Genomic DNA, 19,589 nt, shown 5'->3' on the forward strand with positions numbered 1-19,589 from the left:
GATTTTGTCAAACAAAGGGCTAATACCAAATGGCAAATGGTTAATTCCATAGCCGACCTATCATGTTTCCAGGTCCAGCTTTCAAGGAGAAATGAAAAGTGAAGGCAGAAACAGGGAAAAAAAAAGCAATAGCAACCTATAATAAGTGATTGATAATTCATATACTGCTGGTAAAGACAGCAAGTTTTCAGAGTGGAATAGAAACATTATTTAATTTATTCAAATAGAATTGCAGGCAGTAACATGCAGTCATGGAATTGTTTGTAGGCTGTACCCTGAATATGCCTCCTGAGCTACAGTTGGTGAACAGCCTGCTATATTTGCAAAGCAACAGTTTAGCTTGTACACAAGTGTTATTATACAATTAAGTATATCTAGTTTGAAAAGTCCTCTGATCTTATTTAAGTGAGACAGGTAGCTTCGTTACCTGTTCCCTTTTTAGGCAGTTATTTAATAAGTAGAAGGAATTCAAAAGTTAGAGGAAAAAGAAAAACTCTTTTGCAAAGTCAATAGGAAAACCAATAAGAGAAGTTCTTTAACACTTTCTCTGGTAGAGATGAGAAATATAGGGAAAGAGGTCTTCGTTGGATAAGTAACATACATAATGTAATAGTACCTGTCCAGGAACGACTGCTCTGGAGAAAAGCTTATTTAATTGAACCAGTTCATTGGGTGTTGTATCAAATTTCAAGGCAATACTGTTTAAAGTATCTCTTGATTCCACCTGTATCAATTGGGGAAAAAACAAACAAACAAACCTGTAAGCAGTTAGTTCAAATAGTGGCTCACAAATTTTACATGTAGATTTACCAAGATTTTGACGACCTTGTAAGTGTTCATATCTTATGACTGCCCACCCCCCAAAAAACCCAAACAAAACCCAAACCAACAAAGCCATCCCAAAAAACATACCTACCTCCTAAATATTAGCCTATTACGACCCCATATAAAGACATGTGCCTTTCCACTATGTTTCCAGGTGGTCAGAATTGTCAGTCACACACTTTGAGCTGTAGGTTCAGCTACTGCACCAGAACTTCTGGTCTATAAATTCACTGTTGGGCTCCACTGGCCCAATACACAATTGACTCGGTTCACAGAACCATCCACTCTCCCTCTTCACCATTCTTCACCTACAGGAAAGCTGAAGCAATCTCTACAAATATGAACACACTCTCTCACTATTGAAATAAGCTTCTGTTAGACACTGACTTTTAAGCAAAATCCATCACTGAGAAAATGCAAAAAATGCTGAAGCAAACTAAGTCAACTAGTATGACAGTAGATGGAGCATAAGCATTTTGAGTAGGTGATTCCCAAGTAAGGAAACGATTTTTTCAAGCTCGTGTTTTCACCTCTATCTCCCTAAATGTATTCAGCATGAAACACCAGAAGAAAGCAAAAGGAAAAAAATTATTCAGAGAGAGTATTTCAGAATAAAGAACTCATAGCTTTAAGAACAATGGAGATAGGACACAGGAGGATACAACTAAGAAGTTTACTGCATAACAGCACAAGGCTTCATAAACACTGTATTAGGAAAAACCAAATCTTATAATTTAAGACAAGATGAAGCTATATAATCTAAGCTATATTTGTGTTGCTAAATATAAGTAAAGATTGATAATTGATTTCCATAATATTTTGTAAAGGTGCACTTGTCAACCTAGATTCACTAAAGAAAAGAGATAAGCTTTGCCAAAGAAAAGGTAATTAGAATTAGAAACTTATCTTAAAAAAAGCTATTATGACAATTCTTTATATAGGAAGCCAATAAGCTAAACAAAGCAGCAAACATCTCTCTCTACTGGTATTTCCAGCATGAAAGACTATATTAGTACCTCCTAGTCATTCAGTACCGTACAATCGCAGATATGCAAAAAAACAAGAATATTTTTGTAGGCCATGTTTAACTGGTACTAAAGCAGAAATCAAAACAAGACTGTAACTAGACCAGATAGGTACTATGTGCTCCACAGACAATAACAAAACTAACCACCAAATCAAGGAATAGTAGTCTTTCCATCAGAAGCTCTACATAATACAAAAAGTTTGCTAAAACAAACTGTAAAGTGAGATTCAAAAGTTTTGCCTAAGTTTGCGCTCACATAAATGTTGAAGGACAGTCAGCTTCTAGGCATTGCTTATGTATCACTTAATGACAGTCTAAAATCTCAATTGTTTCTATCTTATGATATAAAACAAACTAAAAACATTCAATTAAAACCCATGAAGCTCAAGCCCTTTAAGAGTGCATTCATTCTTTTCAGCTTTCAGAAGTAAAAACATCTGGTGAGATAGCTTGGTAACTAAAGTGTTTACCTTACTCAAAATAGACCCAATGGCAAGTATAAGCTTCCTTTTCTTATTTGGCTGTGAAGTTTGCACAGGTAAATTTCCACTTTGCATGGGACTTCAAAGACCAGCACTAATACCTTCTTAAAATAAAGACATTGTTCATGTAATAGAGACTTCCTGAAGTATCTCCCTAGATTCAAAGGCCTACCTACCAATTCTTAGGCTGTCTACTATTTTAATAAACAGAATCTGAACAGACAAAAGCTCAAAGAAAGACTCTGGAAAAGCATGGAATAACGAATTCAAAAAGTGCCACGACATACCACAGCCAGTCCCCAGCTTTACCAACCATTTTTTCCCCACCAATTCAATACTGGAAGACAGGGCAAAAAGTCATTCCTTCTCTCTCAGAAAGCATAATTTCTATACACTATGAGGTAGCCATTTAAATGCTATTCTGAATATTAAGAATCTCATATAAATATTTGGATATTAAAGCATGATGCTGCATCTTCTTTGATAAGAGAAAGGAATGATGAACAGTGACTGCATTGTTTTATGATTAACAGAATGGCAAGATTTGTTCCAATACAAGTACACCACTGAAGAAAAGAGACCCCCTAGACATGTAAATAGTTTTATTCCCTAAAACAGTCAAAAGTGGACCTGAGGAGGCCAGCTGGTGCCTTGAAGTGGTTCCATACATATCATGCACTGGCTTTGCTTGCTTCAGTATAAAGACTGAAAGACACTAATTAATAAAAGTATTAAAAGAAAACAAAGATCGCTCATTCAGCACTGCATAAATTCACACACTCTGCTTTGTACAATAACTTTTGCTGAAAAGGTTCCTTAAAAATATAGGTAGCTTTCCTCAATAGCAAAACCTTCCGGTCATCAACTCTTACACAGAGGTAAAATACATAAGATCTTATTTTCCTGTTACTTTTACCTTATGTTGTCACTTACACATAAATACAAATAAGCCTAAAATGCTAAGTTCATCAAAATCAGTTTTTTATGGATTTTACTAGATAAAGAAAGAGTCACTTAAAATCCTTACCTTTCATTTTCCTTTTCCAATAAAATCCCAATCAAACACTCTCTTCAAATCATTCTGTTCCTATTTGAGCAGAGGTGCATCTCAGTACCCCTCTTCCATTTAGAGAGCACTACTTACATACCCATGTTTGCCATGCGTGTACCATTAGACAGAGCTTCAGTCACCATTAGCTATGGTTCAAACTGCCTTCATTTCCCTCAAATTAACAGCTGGCAAAGTTATTTAAAACCTACTTCTCTACTGATATTTTAATGAACTTCACTGTCATTGCATCTCAATGCTTGGAATTCACTTATTCTTCCATTAAAAATTATACATCAAATATATATGAATCAGAGTGTAGAAAGAATTACTATTTTCTTATTTCAAGACTAGATGTCCAACAACCAGAAAACAACAAAACAATAGTTTAAGAGTATTAAAACGAACTAACAAAATTAAATAGATGGGAAGACTAGAAAGAAGGGTGAAGACACAGGGGAACAGACAACACCACTTTGGCGTTGTACCCAAGCCTTTAAAAATACCGGATTATGACTATATCAACTAATTGTTAATAGGACTAATGTATACAGTATACAACATCAGGAAAACAGAACCACAATTATTTCTTTCTTCTCAAAAGGAAGATCAACGATAAGTCTTTACTTGAAGTAATAAAACTACTAGCATGCTACAATCACTGGTGATAAGTGGCCAGCACTGTCTGCTTATGCTCCATTTATCTGTAGTTGGCTCTTCTAACACCTGTAGGTAGACGCTGGTTGTGTTTTTACATGTAACACAAAAGGCTTCCGATGCAATGTTAAGGTAATGAAGTGAGCATCTTTACATTGCTTAATTGACGTACTTCCAGAACCCAAAAAAGGACTCAAGAAAGTTCTAGCTAGTAACAATAATTAACCTCAACTATTTGCTCTGTTGGTTCTCTGAGCCTGTTCACATTCATCAGCTGTGTGCTGAAAGCACCAACTGTGAATTCTGAAATAACAGATAATATCAATTCGCATCTAATCTGTCAACTGACATTTCAAAAAGGAGAAATTATATGAACTTTAAAAAAAAATCTGTTCACTGTCTAAGCAATATCAGCAAAAACAAACCAATTTTCTGTATCTTTCAGAGGCAGTTTAGGACTTACTTCCTTCAATTACTACCATATCTTTTTTCAATCAGTACCATATCTGTTGAGACATTCTCTCTACTGTTACATACAGAACAGTAGTTTCAAGTTTTTACATCTTGGGAATTTTAGATGAGAATCTTAAAAATTAACTGCTTTTTGGTTTTAGCTTTAAAGTGAAAATATATTTTATTGTTTATTTGTCCCCATAGTAACTATTTTCTTTTTAAAAAAAAAACCTTGTGTGAGTCCACTTCACATTAAAAACCCAAAGTTTGCATCAGCAAAATACCATCTCACTCCAAACTTCAGGAATACAAGACATTCCTTTCTAAAACCATGTAGCCACTGAAAAAACTAACACGTTAAATTATATTTTAAAAAAGGAAAAAAAGGCCACTAACTTTTCAACAATACTGGGAGGTGAGGGGGAGTCTGGCTTTTACCCTCGTCCTTCTACTACTTCTCAAAGAAGCAACAGAGGCAGGTAGATAAATACATGTGTGTGTTGTCACAGTCAGAGGCAGTAGGATTAAGTCAGAAACCAGACGTAAGTAAGTGCATCTCTCCACATAGAATAAAGTCATAAATAACAACAGTGGCAAATTAACACAATAGTTACCAGATCTCTCATAGCGAACATAAGCTCAGTATCTAGAGGTTAGATTTGTGTATTTTATTAAAATATATGTGCCCAACATTCAACCAAAAGCCCCAAAAACTTGATGCTACTGAAGCCCTTCATGAGTTTCATGAGTGAAATGTACAGCAAGAGCCATCAGAATAGAGCATTTGTGAAGCTGAAATGCACCATGTTCCATATATGCAACAGGCTCCTTTAGAAGTTGGACTAAGTTTAATGACAAAAGGCTTTGATTCTTGTGAATCATCTTTTTGACTCACAAGGAAGTGATGCATCCTTCAGGACGTACTAAGAAAGCTATTTTGGGCTCTAAAACCCCACCTACTGGAACACAGAAACCTGCAGAAGTACATGACAACTTGACACAAACACACTAGGTTAAGAAAAGGAAAGCTTGTTGCTTTAACTTTGCCTGGAATCTTATATTCCAAAGTAAAAGCATGCATATAGTGGCAAGAGCCAACTTAAGGGATTTGAGTATGAATGTCAGTAATACAGACCTAAAATTAACCCTTTTTTCCTATTATTTCAGACATAAAGGAGTTAATGTAATAGAAACAGTCACCTTTATATTAACATTCTTCAGCTCCTACAATCCAAGCAGCAGGAATTTCTGTTTTGAATTTCAAGTTCAAGGAAGCCTTTACTATAAGCTAGAATTATATTCAAATTCTAATATAAGCCACACTAATGAAGTGCTTCTTGCTCCCAATACACACATACTGTCTCTTCAAATGACTATCACAGCCTTCTCAGTAGTTAAGCAGTATCACAGCTTGGCTTAATATAACATTAAGAGTTAAGTTCTTCCATCTCCCCCATCTCTTACTCCTGGAATAAGAGAACATCAAGAGGTCAAGTAAAGACCTTTTATAAAGAAGTTCTCATTTTTATTTATTGTGTCCAGCTTCAAAGTGTTCAAAGATAACTGCGACAGACTTTCCCTATTTTAACATCAATTCTATAAGCATTATTTATAGCCTTAATTATATTTCCCGTATATAACACAAGACAGATACTTCTCACTTCTGTTTCCCTTAGTAACCACAAATGTGAAAAGCTGACTGCAGCACAGTTTGAGGGTCATTTCAAGAACAGAACATGGCTCCATTTTCAGATACTGATGCAGAAACAGAGTTATGCAGTAAAAGGTATAGATCTAGGGAAATCACTAGGAGACCACCAGAAGGTCAGTATCAAGATATAGCTTCCTTTCCAAACTTAACTCTGTTATTTCTCCTAACAGTAACAGCTTATAGTAATGCTGAAAGCAGAGAACTTGCACATGATTATGTAACTATTGTTATTTATTGTTTCCAACTAGTTGCCTAAAAGTGAACCAGTCAAGAGATTGATTAGTTTGGGATTTTTAAGGAAAAAGGCAGCATTTAAAGGGAAAAAATAGCATTACTCCTCAAGTACTACCAGCTAATTCCCTGATTTAATTTCTGTCAAACTAAACTATCAGATACACAGAATTCCAAGACTGAAGGTAATGAACATTACAGTTTTGCTTATATTTTGTAAGGAAACTTTTTAGACTGCACTTGCTTTGAAATAACGTTCTAACAATAAAAAATCAGTGACTTACAGAATATTCAAGAGTCCCTCTAGGCTTTTGAAAAGACATTCGTCGCCCATCTTTCTTGTCTGGGGTCTTCTTCTGGCCAGCGTCTGAAAAAAATTGAGGCAACGTGCGTGTTAAATTCATTTTCCTCTCTCAGTACTGTCACAGGCTGCTGATACAGCCCCGTGGGCAGACATCTAATTCACCAGTTACACAGCTTGCTCCTGCTGATTCTAACAGACACCAGCTGCTAAAACAGGGACTTCATTCCTCTGCAATGCTTTAAGAATTCAACCAATACAAACAACTGATAACTGGAAATCAACTAACTGCATAAGTACTTGCTGCTATCCCGGAAACGATTTATGAAGAAAGACTAAGTAGTAGATTGACCCTATCAGGCAAGTAACATCTCTGGAATTACTGTGGTTAATTGATTCTATATCATACCCAGTCTGCTCTCATCTGGAGGGGAGATGATCTAGAGTTCCTGTGTGTTCGATCTCATCACTGGAGATTTTTTGTTGCTGTTTGATAAGTACAGAGTATTTACAGCTTTTTCATAAAACAAAGAGTATTAGTGTTAAACTTCATAATTATCCTGTCTGTAGCAAACATGCAGCCTGTGCATAAACACTAAAGATTCTAAATAAATAAAACAAATTAAGAATTATTCTTTTCATTGGGGCACTGTATTTTGATGACCTCTATTTCACAGGCCAAACTGATAACAGTTTGTACCTACAGTATACTCTACTTCTTTATACAACTGGCTTGATATTTATGATAACCACAATGCACCAGTGTACTTAGATGATTCAATAGAAAACATTTACATCTCTAGGAAAGTGAGGTTTTTAACATATGCATTTATATACACACTTGCTTTTTTTTTAGATGAATCTCTTAAGAAGTTAAGTCTCAGTCACACAGCCTCCATCTTCAGCAATTACATATCTGCTATTAAGGAGCCCAAAATACTTACGTGAATGAGACCTTGAGTTTTCATGCTACAATAGGATTAGTTATACTGCCATTTTGATACATTCAAATTTGTTACCATAGTTTACTCAAATATTTCAAGCCAAATTGAATGGAAGAAAAAAACTTTATAAAATGTATTTTTAAAAATATTTTAGCATGGTTACATTGAGAACTGAAAAATTACTGTACATCTATTTAAGACTCATCTGATGTACTAAGGAAACCTACTACAAATTGACAGCATCTTTTGTGCATTATTAATTTTAATTAGTATCCTGACTGCAACACTGGAAAAGAGACTGGATCAGTATTTGCACAGATTTCACAACCTCACTTCCAAATTTCTACATGAATAGCTGAAACTATCAAGATGGGGGAGAAGGAGGTAGAATCAGCATAAATCACAAGGAAAGTTCTGCACTGACAAAAAATATGAAACAAAATAAATTATTAAAAAAAAAAAAAAAAAAAAAAAAAACACAAGAAGAAACCCACCTCAGAAAATATCTTACATTTGCTACATAGGACAAGCTGCAGAGGACAAAAAAAAAATTGATTTCTAGCAGATCCAACATAATCTCCTGTGGTATTCTTTGTATGTATATATATATAAATGAGACCCCTGGTGGCCTAGTGGTTAGCGTGCAGGACTTTCACTGCTGCGACCACGGGTTCAAATCCCGGTCTCCTGGCCTGATGGAGGTCGTTAGCCCTGTGTGGCCATCCATCTATGAGAAGGACACTCTAAACAAACCTACGTCCTGAGGACCTCACTGCCATTGTCCAAGCTTGCTTGGCCCCGGCAGATGAACCTTAGGATTAAAGGGTGGGCTCAGTTCAGCGCAGGCTGTGTCTCACCTAAAAAATCCATTGCGCAGGCTGGAAAGGTAAAAAAAAGACCTTTCCCCAAATCTTCGTTCGCGAAGATGGGCCATTATATATAAATAAAATAAGGATTTAAACTTTGGCCTAATTCAATCTTTTTTTATATATTGAAAAAAGCTTGAGGTAGAATTCTCCCATACCTAAACTCATCTATAGATGGTATTAATCATTGTAAGTTTTTGGAGCTACAAATGACATTCAAGATTTTAAGCCTACTTTTAAGAAACTTCTAGCAATTCTAAAAAACTATACACTAATTCTGCACACTGCTATCTTCCTTCAGTACATTAAATGGTATTTCTTCCTTTATTTACTAATAGCAGTTTTTTAAAGCTTAGCTGACAAAGTTCATTTCTGATTATATTCATAGTTTTTAAAGGTACAACAAACATCTCTAGGGGAACAAACCAACTTGGTACACTAGAATTTTGAGCGTAGACCGAGCAGCAGCCAACACTCTCCCCATCTAGGTCAAATACTTCGTTACCAAAGTTTGTACCCGACCCCACAACACAACAGGTGCCTCCTCACCAAGCTACTGAAAAACTGTAACAGCTGCTTGACTGTAGCTGTTACAAATTTTTCAGCCCTAATCAAAGCTTTGCCAGTAGCCTAATCATTTTCTTTCAAGAGCAGTCTGGGTCAAATACTCCTAAGCAAAAGTCCAAGGATGCAACTGAAAACAGACTGATCTCATCCAAGACCCCACACGTACCTTAATCTATACATGGAGAGCTTCTACTGCAGAACAAGTATCTTTTTCCCCTCCTCCCCCCCCATCCCATTAGATAGAAATAAACAAGCCCCACACTACAAATATATACACACACATTTCATTTGTATATAGTCAAGTGTAGCTTGTTTCCTTTTTCTTCTTACTAGTCTAAGTGTCTAAAGAGCTTGCAGAGAGGTGCTATTCAAGAGGTTGAGATAAACCATCTTCTCCCTCTCCAGTAACTTACAGTAGAATAAAGTCTTACACAAATAACCACTTCTGTTCCTTATGCCAGAAATGAAAATGGAAAATTATTTCACAAAGGAAGAACCTGCTACTTTAGACTTAGAATCACAGAACTGTCATAAAATATCCCGAGCTGGAAGGGACCCATAAGGATCGTTGAGTCCAACGCCTGGCCTTGCATAGGACAACCTCGAGAATCCCACTGAGTCCAAGAGCATTGTCCAAATACTTCCTAAACTCTGGCAGGCTTGGTGCTGTAACCACTTCCCTGGGGAGCCTGCTCCAGTCCCCAACCACCCTCTGGAGGAACCTTTTTCTAATATCCAACCTAAACGTCCCTTGACACAGCTTCAGGCCATTCCCTCAGGTTCTGTCACTGGTCAGAGAAGAGATCAGTGCCTGTCCCTCCACTTCTCCTCATGAGGAAGCTATAGACCACTATGAGGTCTCCCCTCAGTCTCCTCCAGACTGAGGCCACTGACCTCAGCCACTCCTTGTGTGGCTTCCCCTCTAGGCCCTTCACCATCTTCAGAGACTTCAGAGCAATCTGGTAACCTCAGGAAAGTAAGAGCAACCAGAGGGTAGAGGTGAGGAAGGAAGGTCCTTGTTGAGGGCACTTCGTAGCAAAGCAGATGCCAGGAGAACTCTTACCACAAAATTTCCAGGAGCTTATAATCTGCAGTTAGGGTTAACATCATCCCTTCACATACTTAAGACAGTATATCCTACCCTTCCCATCAGAGCCCACTTTCATTCCTTCCCTCCGTGACAATATTATCTCCCCCTCGCTAGATGGATACAGGTTTCAAGTGTTTCATAACCTACCATGATTTCAGTCTCTGGAGTAGAGAGGAAATGGAGGCAGGGAATGCCAAGCTACGTGTGTGCTGAGTACCCAGCTGGCCCAGCTACCAAAATCCACACCTCTGCCCACAGCCCAAGTGCTTGAGCTGCCTGTTCATAAAGAACACATTGATTTCACATAACCTCTTGGAAACAAAACTAGGAGATATTTCAACTGTGAAAATAGGTCAGAGCAGTAGAGACATGAACTCAACCTCCCTGATGACACACTACAAAGCCTCTCTCTCACTGAAAGAGCAGGCTATTTATTTTTGAGGGGAAAGTAAACCTATCTTTCAGCCATTCCAAGTGCCCCAGTATTCTAGGAAGCACATGAAAGTAGAGACAACTACCAGCATAGAATGCAGCAGTCTGAAAAGTCCTCAGCACCAACAAGAATCAGTCTCATGCTTTCACGTTACCTATTTTCCTCATAACTCTGTAGCACAGAAGATCATCTTGTTAGGTTACACTCAATCCTTACTTCATCTGCCAGTAGCAAGCCAGTGAGACTACTGAAGGCTGATGTTGTCAGACCACAGGTAGAAGAAAAACCTGCTGCCACTGACCACAGTATGCACAAACTCAAGAGTCAAGAATAACTTGTTTAGCAAGAGAATTTATGGTGCCAGGTTATCAGAGCTCTTAGCTGTGCTGTTTTAGACAAAAACAAGACCCACGCTTTTGCAACATCAGGGTCGATGCTTTAATTCTTAACTACCTTTAAACAGGACTGAGCCTCCACAACAGCTCGAAACACTGAAGTGATAAAGTGAATGTCAGATCCACAAATGACAAGAAAATATTTCAACTGCCTAGGATTTCAGAGACTAGAACTAGAAAGATGCAGAAGGCAGTGTTCAAAAGGACACCAGACCAATATTTAGTCTGAATGCATGGCACAGAAACTCAGGATTAAGACTGTAGCATAAGAATGATTACATATGATCATCCACATAAACAGAGAAAAGGACTTATTGTTCCAACACATTTATATAAAATAGGGTTATGAACATTATGGTTTAAGAACATACAGTTTTCAATGAGGCAGCTTTGTCCTTAAGATATGCAATAGTCAATGGCATTATTCAATTGAAAACTGAAGACAACTTAAGTTAAAATTTAACATTTATAGAAGAGGTTCTACTAATTGCCTCTATGTGGCTCTGTGCCACTAAATTTTGGTCAAGTGAAAACATTCTTGTTGCACTGCTAGCTCAAATTGTTATGACAAGAGTGATGTTTCTCATTTCTTAGTATGTCATCTGAGCTGAATTGTTGCCCTTTGATTTGTTGTTTGCTGATGCTTCTAGCACATCCTTTAGACTTCTGGCACTAAGAGCTGGTAAAGAGAACTAGGATACAGGCTAAGAATTGCTTAGGAGGATCTTCAAGCTCTGCATAGAGCAAAATGTACTCATTTTCCTTTACCCTACTATTTTTCTGCAAGATAAGCTTAAATCTCAAATAACTTGCAATGTTTCTCAGCTGTTGATATTCTATTCATTTCAATGTAGCAGATATTACAACAGTCACTTTTTGCAAATGAATAAATTAATAAACCAAACAAGTATTCTCCGAGAAGAAGCAAGGAAGTCAATGATTATTGCAAACTGTTTAAAAATAATAAATTAGCTTATTATGGTCAAGAAGATAAGAAAAAGATTATTTATCCACATATACACATCTCCTAACAAAAATTGCACATTTATGCATCAGAGTTACAGGTGTTTAAAACAAAGGAAGAGGCAGCAACTTTATAAAATTCTTGTCTAGAACAGTTTTTCACAGGATCTTAATGCAGCACATATGGGGTAATGAATCATGAGAAAGTAAGAAAAATAGTCTTTGAAATATTCTCAAATACATTGTTATTTAGCAGTACATGGAACATCTTGCTAATTGATAAAATAGGGGAAGTACAGATATTACATCTTTATTAGATTAGTTCTGCTCAATAACAATTAGATCATTTTAATCTATTCATAAAGAAACAAAAAAGATTAAAGGAGGAAATCTTTATATTCCATAAGACCTGGTGACCTGACACTCCTAACAGCAGGGACTACCTTGCAGTCAGCAACTGTCTCATTAACCCTTCTCCCTGTTCTGCAGTTAATTATGCTTATGCTAATTACAGGAATATTATTTTCAGTTATCTTCCAATGTCTTAGGAACCAGAAACAAAGAAGCCCTAATAGTAACCTACAAGATGCTTAGAGCCTACAGTTTTCTAGCCAATATGGTAGGTTTTCAGACCAAGGCAGCGTCACAAACAATGCCTCCTTCAGTCTCCTCTTGCTAAACAACTGCTACTTATTCTGTGATTCAGTCTTTCCAAGCAAGTCATGCTCTCAAAATTCTTGATCCTTATCACTGCTCTCCACATGATGCTTCTGTTCACATTTTTCTCAATCAAACCCCCAAGTTAAATGCATCCAGGACCTTGTTACCATTGCATCAGCATTTCAAACATCAGAACAACTTTTTCCTGCAACATAGACACAGCACAGATTCAAGTTCATTTTGTGATGCCCCCAACACGTGCCCCTCTTTTCTTCTATTCAGCCAGCTGTATGGCACAGGCAGAAATAACTTAATGCATGATTTCAGGAGGGAAAACAACTGAATAGAAGTAAACTTAAGACAGGACACTTCTCCAAATGGCTAGGAGACAAAGCAGCTCATGCACGACATTCCTGGTATGTGCATCACATGGGCTTTCTTCTGAAAAAACATTTCACATTTAAAAGTAAACAGAAATGTTTTATCACATTTTCAGATTATGCCACAGTATGTGTTAATCAACAGTAAGCTTCCTTTCCTGTTCCATCTGAAATACATGTATATAGTTTAATACATGAGAAACTACCTAACCGCAATCTCTATGTACTGTACAAACTCTCTGCAGACCAAACGTATCTATTAATGAAAACCTGCAAAAATCTTGGCTGCTCTACTGATACAGTTAGTCAACTTTTCCAGTTGTTCCCGTCTTTCAGATATTTAAGCCCATTTAGTTGTGCATCTTCAAGGTTACACAATACCACATGAGCAGTTTGACCATCAAGCAGCAATATCAAGTTATCCTTAGACATCTTTGAGAATTTACACTTTGCCTTATCTCACTTAAGCCAACGACGCCTACTTTTTCTGAAAGTGCAAAGTCAGTTAGCTCATCCTCCTGACCCGTGCACGACAACTGCCCTGCTATCATGCAAAAGGATGTGCTGTGTATGTGAAGTTATACCCAGTGCTTCAGTAAACACCTCGCTGTACAAGTTTATTGCATTAGGTTTGCAGGTAACAATGAACTGGGGGGACCAGTCAACATACATGATGACCGGCTGCCATTCAGAGGGACCTGGACAGGCTGGGGGAGCAAGCTGACAGGAACCTTACGGAATTAAACAAGACAACAGTCTTCTGCATGGGAAGGAAGAGCCTTTTGTGCTGTACAGGCTGGCACTGCCCAGCCAAGAAGCAGCTCTGCCAATAAAAACCCAAGGGTCTTAGTAGGCAGAAGCTGGACAGGAGCCAGCAGCATGCCCGGGAAAAAAGGAGGGACAACAGCATCCTCAGCTGTGTTAGCTGCGGCCAGCAGACAGAGCACTGGAGAGAAGCAACTATTATCCTTAACTTGGCACTCAGACTGCTTTTGAAATACTGGCTCTAGTGTCACTGTCCTGCTCTCCCCCCACCCCACTCAATATAGGAAAGGCATAGATAAACAAAAACTATTTCAGTGAAGGGCCACCAAGGTAGTCAGGGGCTGTGAGAACAGGCCAAAAGAACAGAGCCTCTCCAGCCTGAAGCAGAGGTGATTTTGAAGGACTGGAACAGCAGCCATCCTGTACCTTTTAGATAGTTTCCCCATAGGTGTCAAGAAGAGAGTCAGGCTCTTCAGTAACACAGTGGGAGAACAAAAGACAACAGACATAACAGACAAACAGGAGAGCTTCTGACTGGGAAGAAGGTAAAAAAAAAAAAATTAGTTGCCCAGAGCAGCTGTGCAGTTTCCATCCTTGGACATTTCCACGGTCCAGCTGAATAAAGCACTCAAAAACCTAGCCTGAAGTCATCATCTTCCCTATGTTAAGCAAGACTAAACAATCTTACTTGCAATTTGAGTTCTCTAACTACGATTCCTCCTACATTTTTCTGGCAGGCAATACAGATAAATGATGCCACCACCAAATCAAAACAGAGGGAGATTTACACATATAACACAGTAGGGTGTGTTGCTTACTGATTAACAGAAAATTATTATTCATACATGTAGTGACTTGAAATGCTGCCATAAGCATGCAGGTTCTCAATAAAACATGACCTTCTGAACTATTTGAATGGAAATTAAACAGAAAATTAAAATAAAAACACAACATGACACATTAAAACAAAAATGTAATACAGTCAAAAGATACCAGAGTTTGAGTAAAAAAACCCATTAGATTATATCTGTTTCAGTCATCTGCTAGATTAGTTTATAAACTGAACTTCAGTAAAACATCCCATCCATCACGACCCTGCTAAACAGTAAAAAATGGATTAAGAGTTGTGAAACATGTACAAAATTCAGTAAAGGGGAGAGAGAAATAGAAAGTAGGAGTATGGAAGGGTATATTAACGAGATCCCAATGGAACAGTTTTTAACACAGTTCAATTGCATATCAGCAGACTGACTCAAAAGGACAATCAAAAGCAAAGGCTGGGCAAAAGGACACAACAAATTCTGCAGCCCCTAGGCTTGGAGAAAAAAAAAGCAGGATGAGATGTAACAGCACAAAGCAGAACATGAAAAGATCATTTATCATCATACATACACCAAGGGAATAGTCCAAAAATCCTATATACTAGTAGCACATAAGTCTGAAGAAGAGATTGTGCATACATTTACATATCACAAGATGACTGAGTCACCAGCCTGATACATTCCAAGATCACATTTGCTTCTTATGCCTGTACCAACTGAAGTATTTTCAGACATGAAAGCGAAGCAATAATGTCTTTATGAAGGGTGTTGGTACATTTCATATGTGCTTCATCCGGAACAGTGTGTACAAGAAAACTTGCAGAAGTGTGTCTCCCCAGTTTGAATCCTCTCTCATACTTTATCATACACCTGTTAATTTCTTAAAAGTGAAGTACTGAATAAAGATAAAGTAAGGAAATAACCTACCTTATTCTTATGTTTGCTCTTTTCTAAGACAGATTTTTAGAAAGAAAGATACTAACTTTTACAGCAGGGCTTGAAAGATGTATTTTAACTTAGCTCTGCACATTTATTTTTCTAATGCACTGCTGCCACCTTGACCACAGTACAGAGGACTGACAAGCCACACGGCTTACTGGATATAGTGCATATGGTAATCTTACCAATCAAGACTCAAAGGTGGTAAGAGAGAAATGTAAATAAACCCACAGGCCACATGGTTCAGAACTGAACAATCAAGTTGAACCTGAAGGAGAAAAACAACAACAACAGTTTAATAGAAGGCGGTTAGAATAACTTCGCTGACAGACTGGTTCAGAGGAGTATTTGAATAAGGAGTTCTGAATCACTGATTTTTAACTTCTGTACTTAATGAGACACATACTGCAGAAAGTCAAGACTTCCTGTGCAGTGTATCTTCTCCCTCCATTAAGTGACCACAGACAGAAGTGAGGTGAAAATGTCTAGGAGGGAAGTAGCACAAGACTCCAGGTATGAAAGTATATCCTCACAGATACAAAGTTTTATCTGGAAGAAACCTCTTAAGTACATTTACTCCAGCCTCCAGTTTGAAGCAGAATTATTGCCAACATCAAATCAGGTCAGTTTAAAACTGTAACCTGTCCCAGTGATGGACCACTCCATGGAAAGTTTTTTCTGTAGCCTAATTTGAATCTCCCAAGCTAAAACTCATGGCCATTGCCGCTTCTTGATTTCTTACTACTGAGAAGAGTGTGCCCCTTTAGACAGATGCATGTCATAATTAGATTGCCTCTAGGCTGCCTTGATTTCCTCTGCATGACTAAAGACTAGCTTCCTCAGTCCCTCCTCACAGGTCATATGCCCTGTGCCTCCAAACATACTGGCTGGACTCTCTACAGTTCCTCAGCAGCTTTCTTTAACAGTGGTACACTGAACCAAAGAGTATACAACATATAGCCTCAGCAGAGCCACAGGAATGAAGTAAAACCATGTCCCCTACTCCTGGTCACATCCTCCTTACACAGCAGACAAAGCAAACAGCAGACTGAACTATGAGATGTGCTGTTAGCTTATTTAAGTAAGAGGTTTCTATAGATGAGGCTCTAATTAAACTGAACATTCAAGCTAATTCTGCAGTAAAGACAATCCTTAATCACACATTCCTTAAAGCCTGAAGTTGCATGTTAAAACAAAAACACATGCAACATCAGAACACTAACACCTACAGTACCTACCAATAAACAAGAAAGTTACACTCTGTTCTAGCTAAAGTTTCTAGGTAAATTCATGCCTTGAATGCATACATACATACTAGCTCTTCCTATAAATTATCAATAGACTATATTTAGAAGTTTTATTTCAAAGTTCACAGACCTTTTAAAAGAAACAAACTTCACACTCTGATCTTGGTAGTACCTTTACAAAAGCCAGATGCGTTCTCCAGAATTTCTGGTTCTCTTTGCATTTTTATCCTCTATCACAATCATTAAAAGAAAAAATACCTTTCTAAAATTTTTTTACTGACTTGACTGGGACACAAACAATGTAAACTGGTTAAACAGGTTTACAGCCTCCTATGGCACTACTCAGTCTCCCAGTGACTCCTTTCTCTCTTCTAAGAAATACTATAAACTATTCTGTGCGTATCCAAAGAAACGAGTTAAGGTACAGCATTTGAACGGACTTGCCTCCCTGAACTTGGAAATGTAACAGAGCAGCTGTTCAACTGTTCAGAGAGACAAGCATGAAAACAGTAAAGGTAAAATTACTAATATTACATCAATAAAATTGAGATACTTTACTGTAGAAGTTAAATTAAAAATAAGAATAAAAAGGTTATTTTTTGTTTCAGAAAAGTGGAAACATGGTTTTAAGGCATTTATGAAGAACTATTCTTTTAAGAAATAATGCATAGTCCATGCAAAGGAAATGAACACTGAGAGCCCTAAGCAGAGAAGAAAAATTAGAGTAATAGGTAGGCCTGGATCCAGAACACTGCATACAGAGACTAAACATTTGGAGTAGTTAGAATCTGCCAATAAGTCTTAAGCTAATGCCAGGGGACCCATCTCTAATTAAAACAGAGGTTTGATTTCAACTGAAGCATTGTAATCATTGTTACAGCTTCCACAGCACCCATTACCAGGGCACAGGTGGTTTGTGAAAGCCAGCAAAATGCTTGCCAGAAGAATTCTACAGTCACAAGAATTTGTTTCTTCTGTAACCGACAGAAACTCCATAAAGAAAATAGCATGGGAGGGCAATGGTCTAATTGCCTTGCACAGCATGCTTTGCCTAGGTGAGGAAAAACCTCAAGTACAATTCTGTCAAAAAGGCATGTTAAATTCCATACACAGAGAAACACACCTTGCTTTCCAGAACTGCAGTCACTTTTCATTAACACAAATTTTAAGTAGTACATTATGAAAGCATCTGAGAAAATTCATTTTTTTGCTCAAAGCTAGAGAAAAAAAAAAAAGACCCAAAACATTACAATGCAGTCTAAGTTGATCCTTTGCCCCAGAAGAGGGGGACAAATACTCAGAGAGCTTTTCCCTCTAAGAAATCACACGTATCACAGGAGATGCTTTATACTAACAGCTAAACACAAGGCCTTGTAACTGATTAAAAGACTAGAGGATGCTAAAGCATGTCGCTGTCATTTTGGTTCTGCAAAAGACTTTAAGTAATCTTTGTCAACAAGCTTTTACCAGTTTGCAGAGGCCTTATTCAAAGTATTTCATTTCACTACTGAAAAACAAGTTACTGTCTCTTTCTCTCCTTGCATGTCTCGGGGGAGAGGGACATGACACAAATAAAGAGCGGCACTATAAATATTCCTGGTTACCTATTATCCTTTCTGTGCAAGAAGTGTGATCCAATGCACACAAGCAGACACCATCTACATCTGACAGGCTGCACAGGCATTCTTATTGCCTTGCCTCCTACACTGACCTTGTTACTCTTGACGAAAACCAACTATTTTACTCTTCTAAAATAACCTACTGTAACAAAGAAATTTAATTGACTTTAATATTACATTTCAGTAGAGACATGACTTCAACCTTACCTACAGACTATAACAAGCATACATTCATCCACTTAGCACAGAGTTTCTTGCAACAGAAAAAAAAATATTTAGTATTCATTGTACACTACTCCTGATATTACCATAAAGCACTTTAACAAACTTAACTTCATATGTCTTTTTCTTTCGAAGCAGTCATTAGGTCATGCTGCTTTTACTAGTTATGTCATGGCTTGTTTGTAAGCCCAAATCACCTCTGGATCCAGAGTCCTTACCGCCTGCTCCTCTTCTACATAAACAGTGTGTGTGCATCTGCTGACCACCCCTCCAGTTATCAGGGTATTTCCTGCCCATGTGAGTGCTCACTTCAGATGAGTCAAGTCACAATACCCATACCTACAGCCCAACGACATTATCAAGAAAGGGGTGACAACAGCAGCCCTCTTACTTCTAGGCACAGGACAAGGAGTCACTTATTGTCTCCTGACTGACCTGTTTGGCCACTGAGAGGCAGAGGTACTACTTCTGCCCTTAGCATCACTGAGCCTACTTTCAAAGGACTACTGCCTGTTCATCGGGAGCACTAGAGAGGCAGAAACCACCTCGTACACAAAAGAGATCTCAAACTAAGGAGTTTGCGCTCCCCGCGCTTTCCTTCACCGTCGTCGGTGAAGGTACCAGGAGAGGGAAGCGAACGAAAGTAAGTGTAGTAGTTCTGCCAGTGAAATCAGGAAGACGTTCGGTCGGTTTTTGCTGTTAGACCCGTCCCCGCGGTGCAACCGCTCCGGCGCAGCCCCAGCCCCGGCAGTGCCCGGCACACGTGCGGCCCTTCCCCCGCCGCCCCCTCCCTCCGAGCACTCCCGGGAGCGGGGCAGCACCCGCGGTCGGCTCGGCTGGGACCCTCTCCCTTCCTGCTCCCGCTCGCTCTCGCTCCCCTGCAGGGAGGGTCAGAGGGGGCGAGGAGCCGGGGGGAGGTCCCGCCCGCCCCCCGCCCCTTCCC

At 38.4% G+C, this 19,589-nt stretch overlaps 1 protein-coding gene across 7 annotated transcripts in view; it reads right to left on the bottom strand.

Annotated features, from left to right (window-relative positions):
- OXR1 (oxidation resistance 1) overlaps positions 1 to 19,589 on the bottom strand; it is a 264,006-nt gene that overhangs the window by 55,414 nt on the left and 189,003 nt on the right. For 4 of the 7 annotated variants that reach the window (XM_027692508.1, XM_027692507.1, XM_027692509.1 and 1 more), the window contains 2 exons: positions 6,719 to 6,801; positions 617 to 724 (listed from right to left, as the gene is read on the bottom strand). In XM_027692508.1, the coding sequence (XP_027548309.1) occupies positions 617 to 724; positions 6,719 to 6,801 (191 nt within the window). Of the gene's footprint in view, positions 1 to 616; positions 725 to 6,718; positions 6,802 to 19,081; positions 19,324 to 19,589 lie in introns of those variants that run through there. The other 3 variants (XM_027692513.1, XM_027692514.1, XM_027692512.1) reach the window with 2 other exon arrangements.

Source organism: Neopelma chrysocephalum, unplaced genomic scaffold (assembly GCF_003984885.1).
Source record: "Neopelma chrysocephalum unplaced genomic scaffold, ASM398488v2 Primary Assembly neopelma1_86, whole genome shotgun sequence".
In the NCBI taxonomy this organism is placed as follows: Eukaryota; Metazoa; Chordata; class Aves; order Passeriformes; family Pipridae; genus Neopelma; species Neopelma chrysocephalum.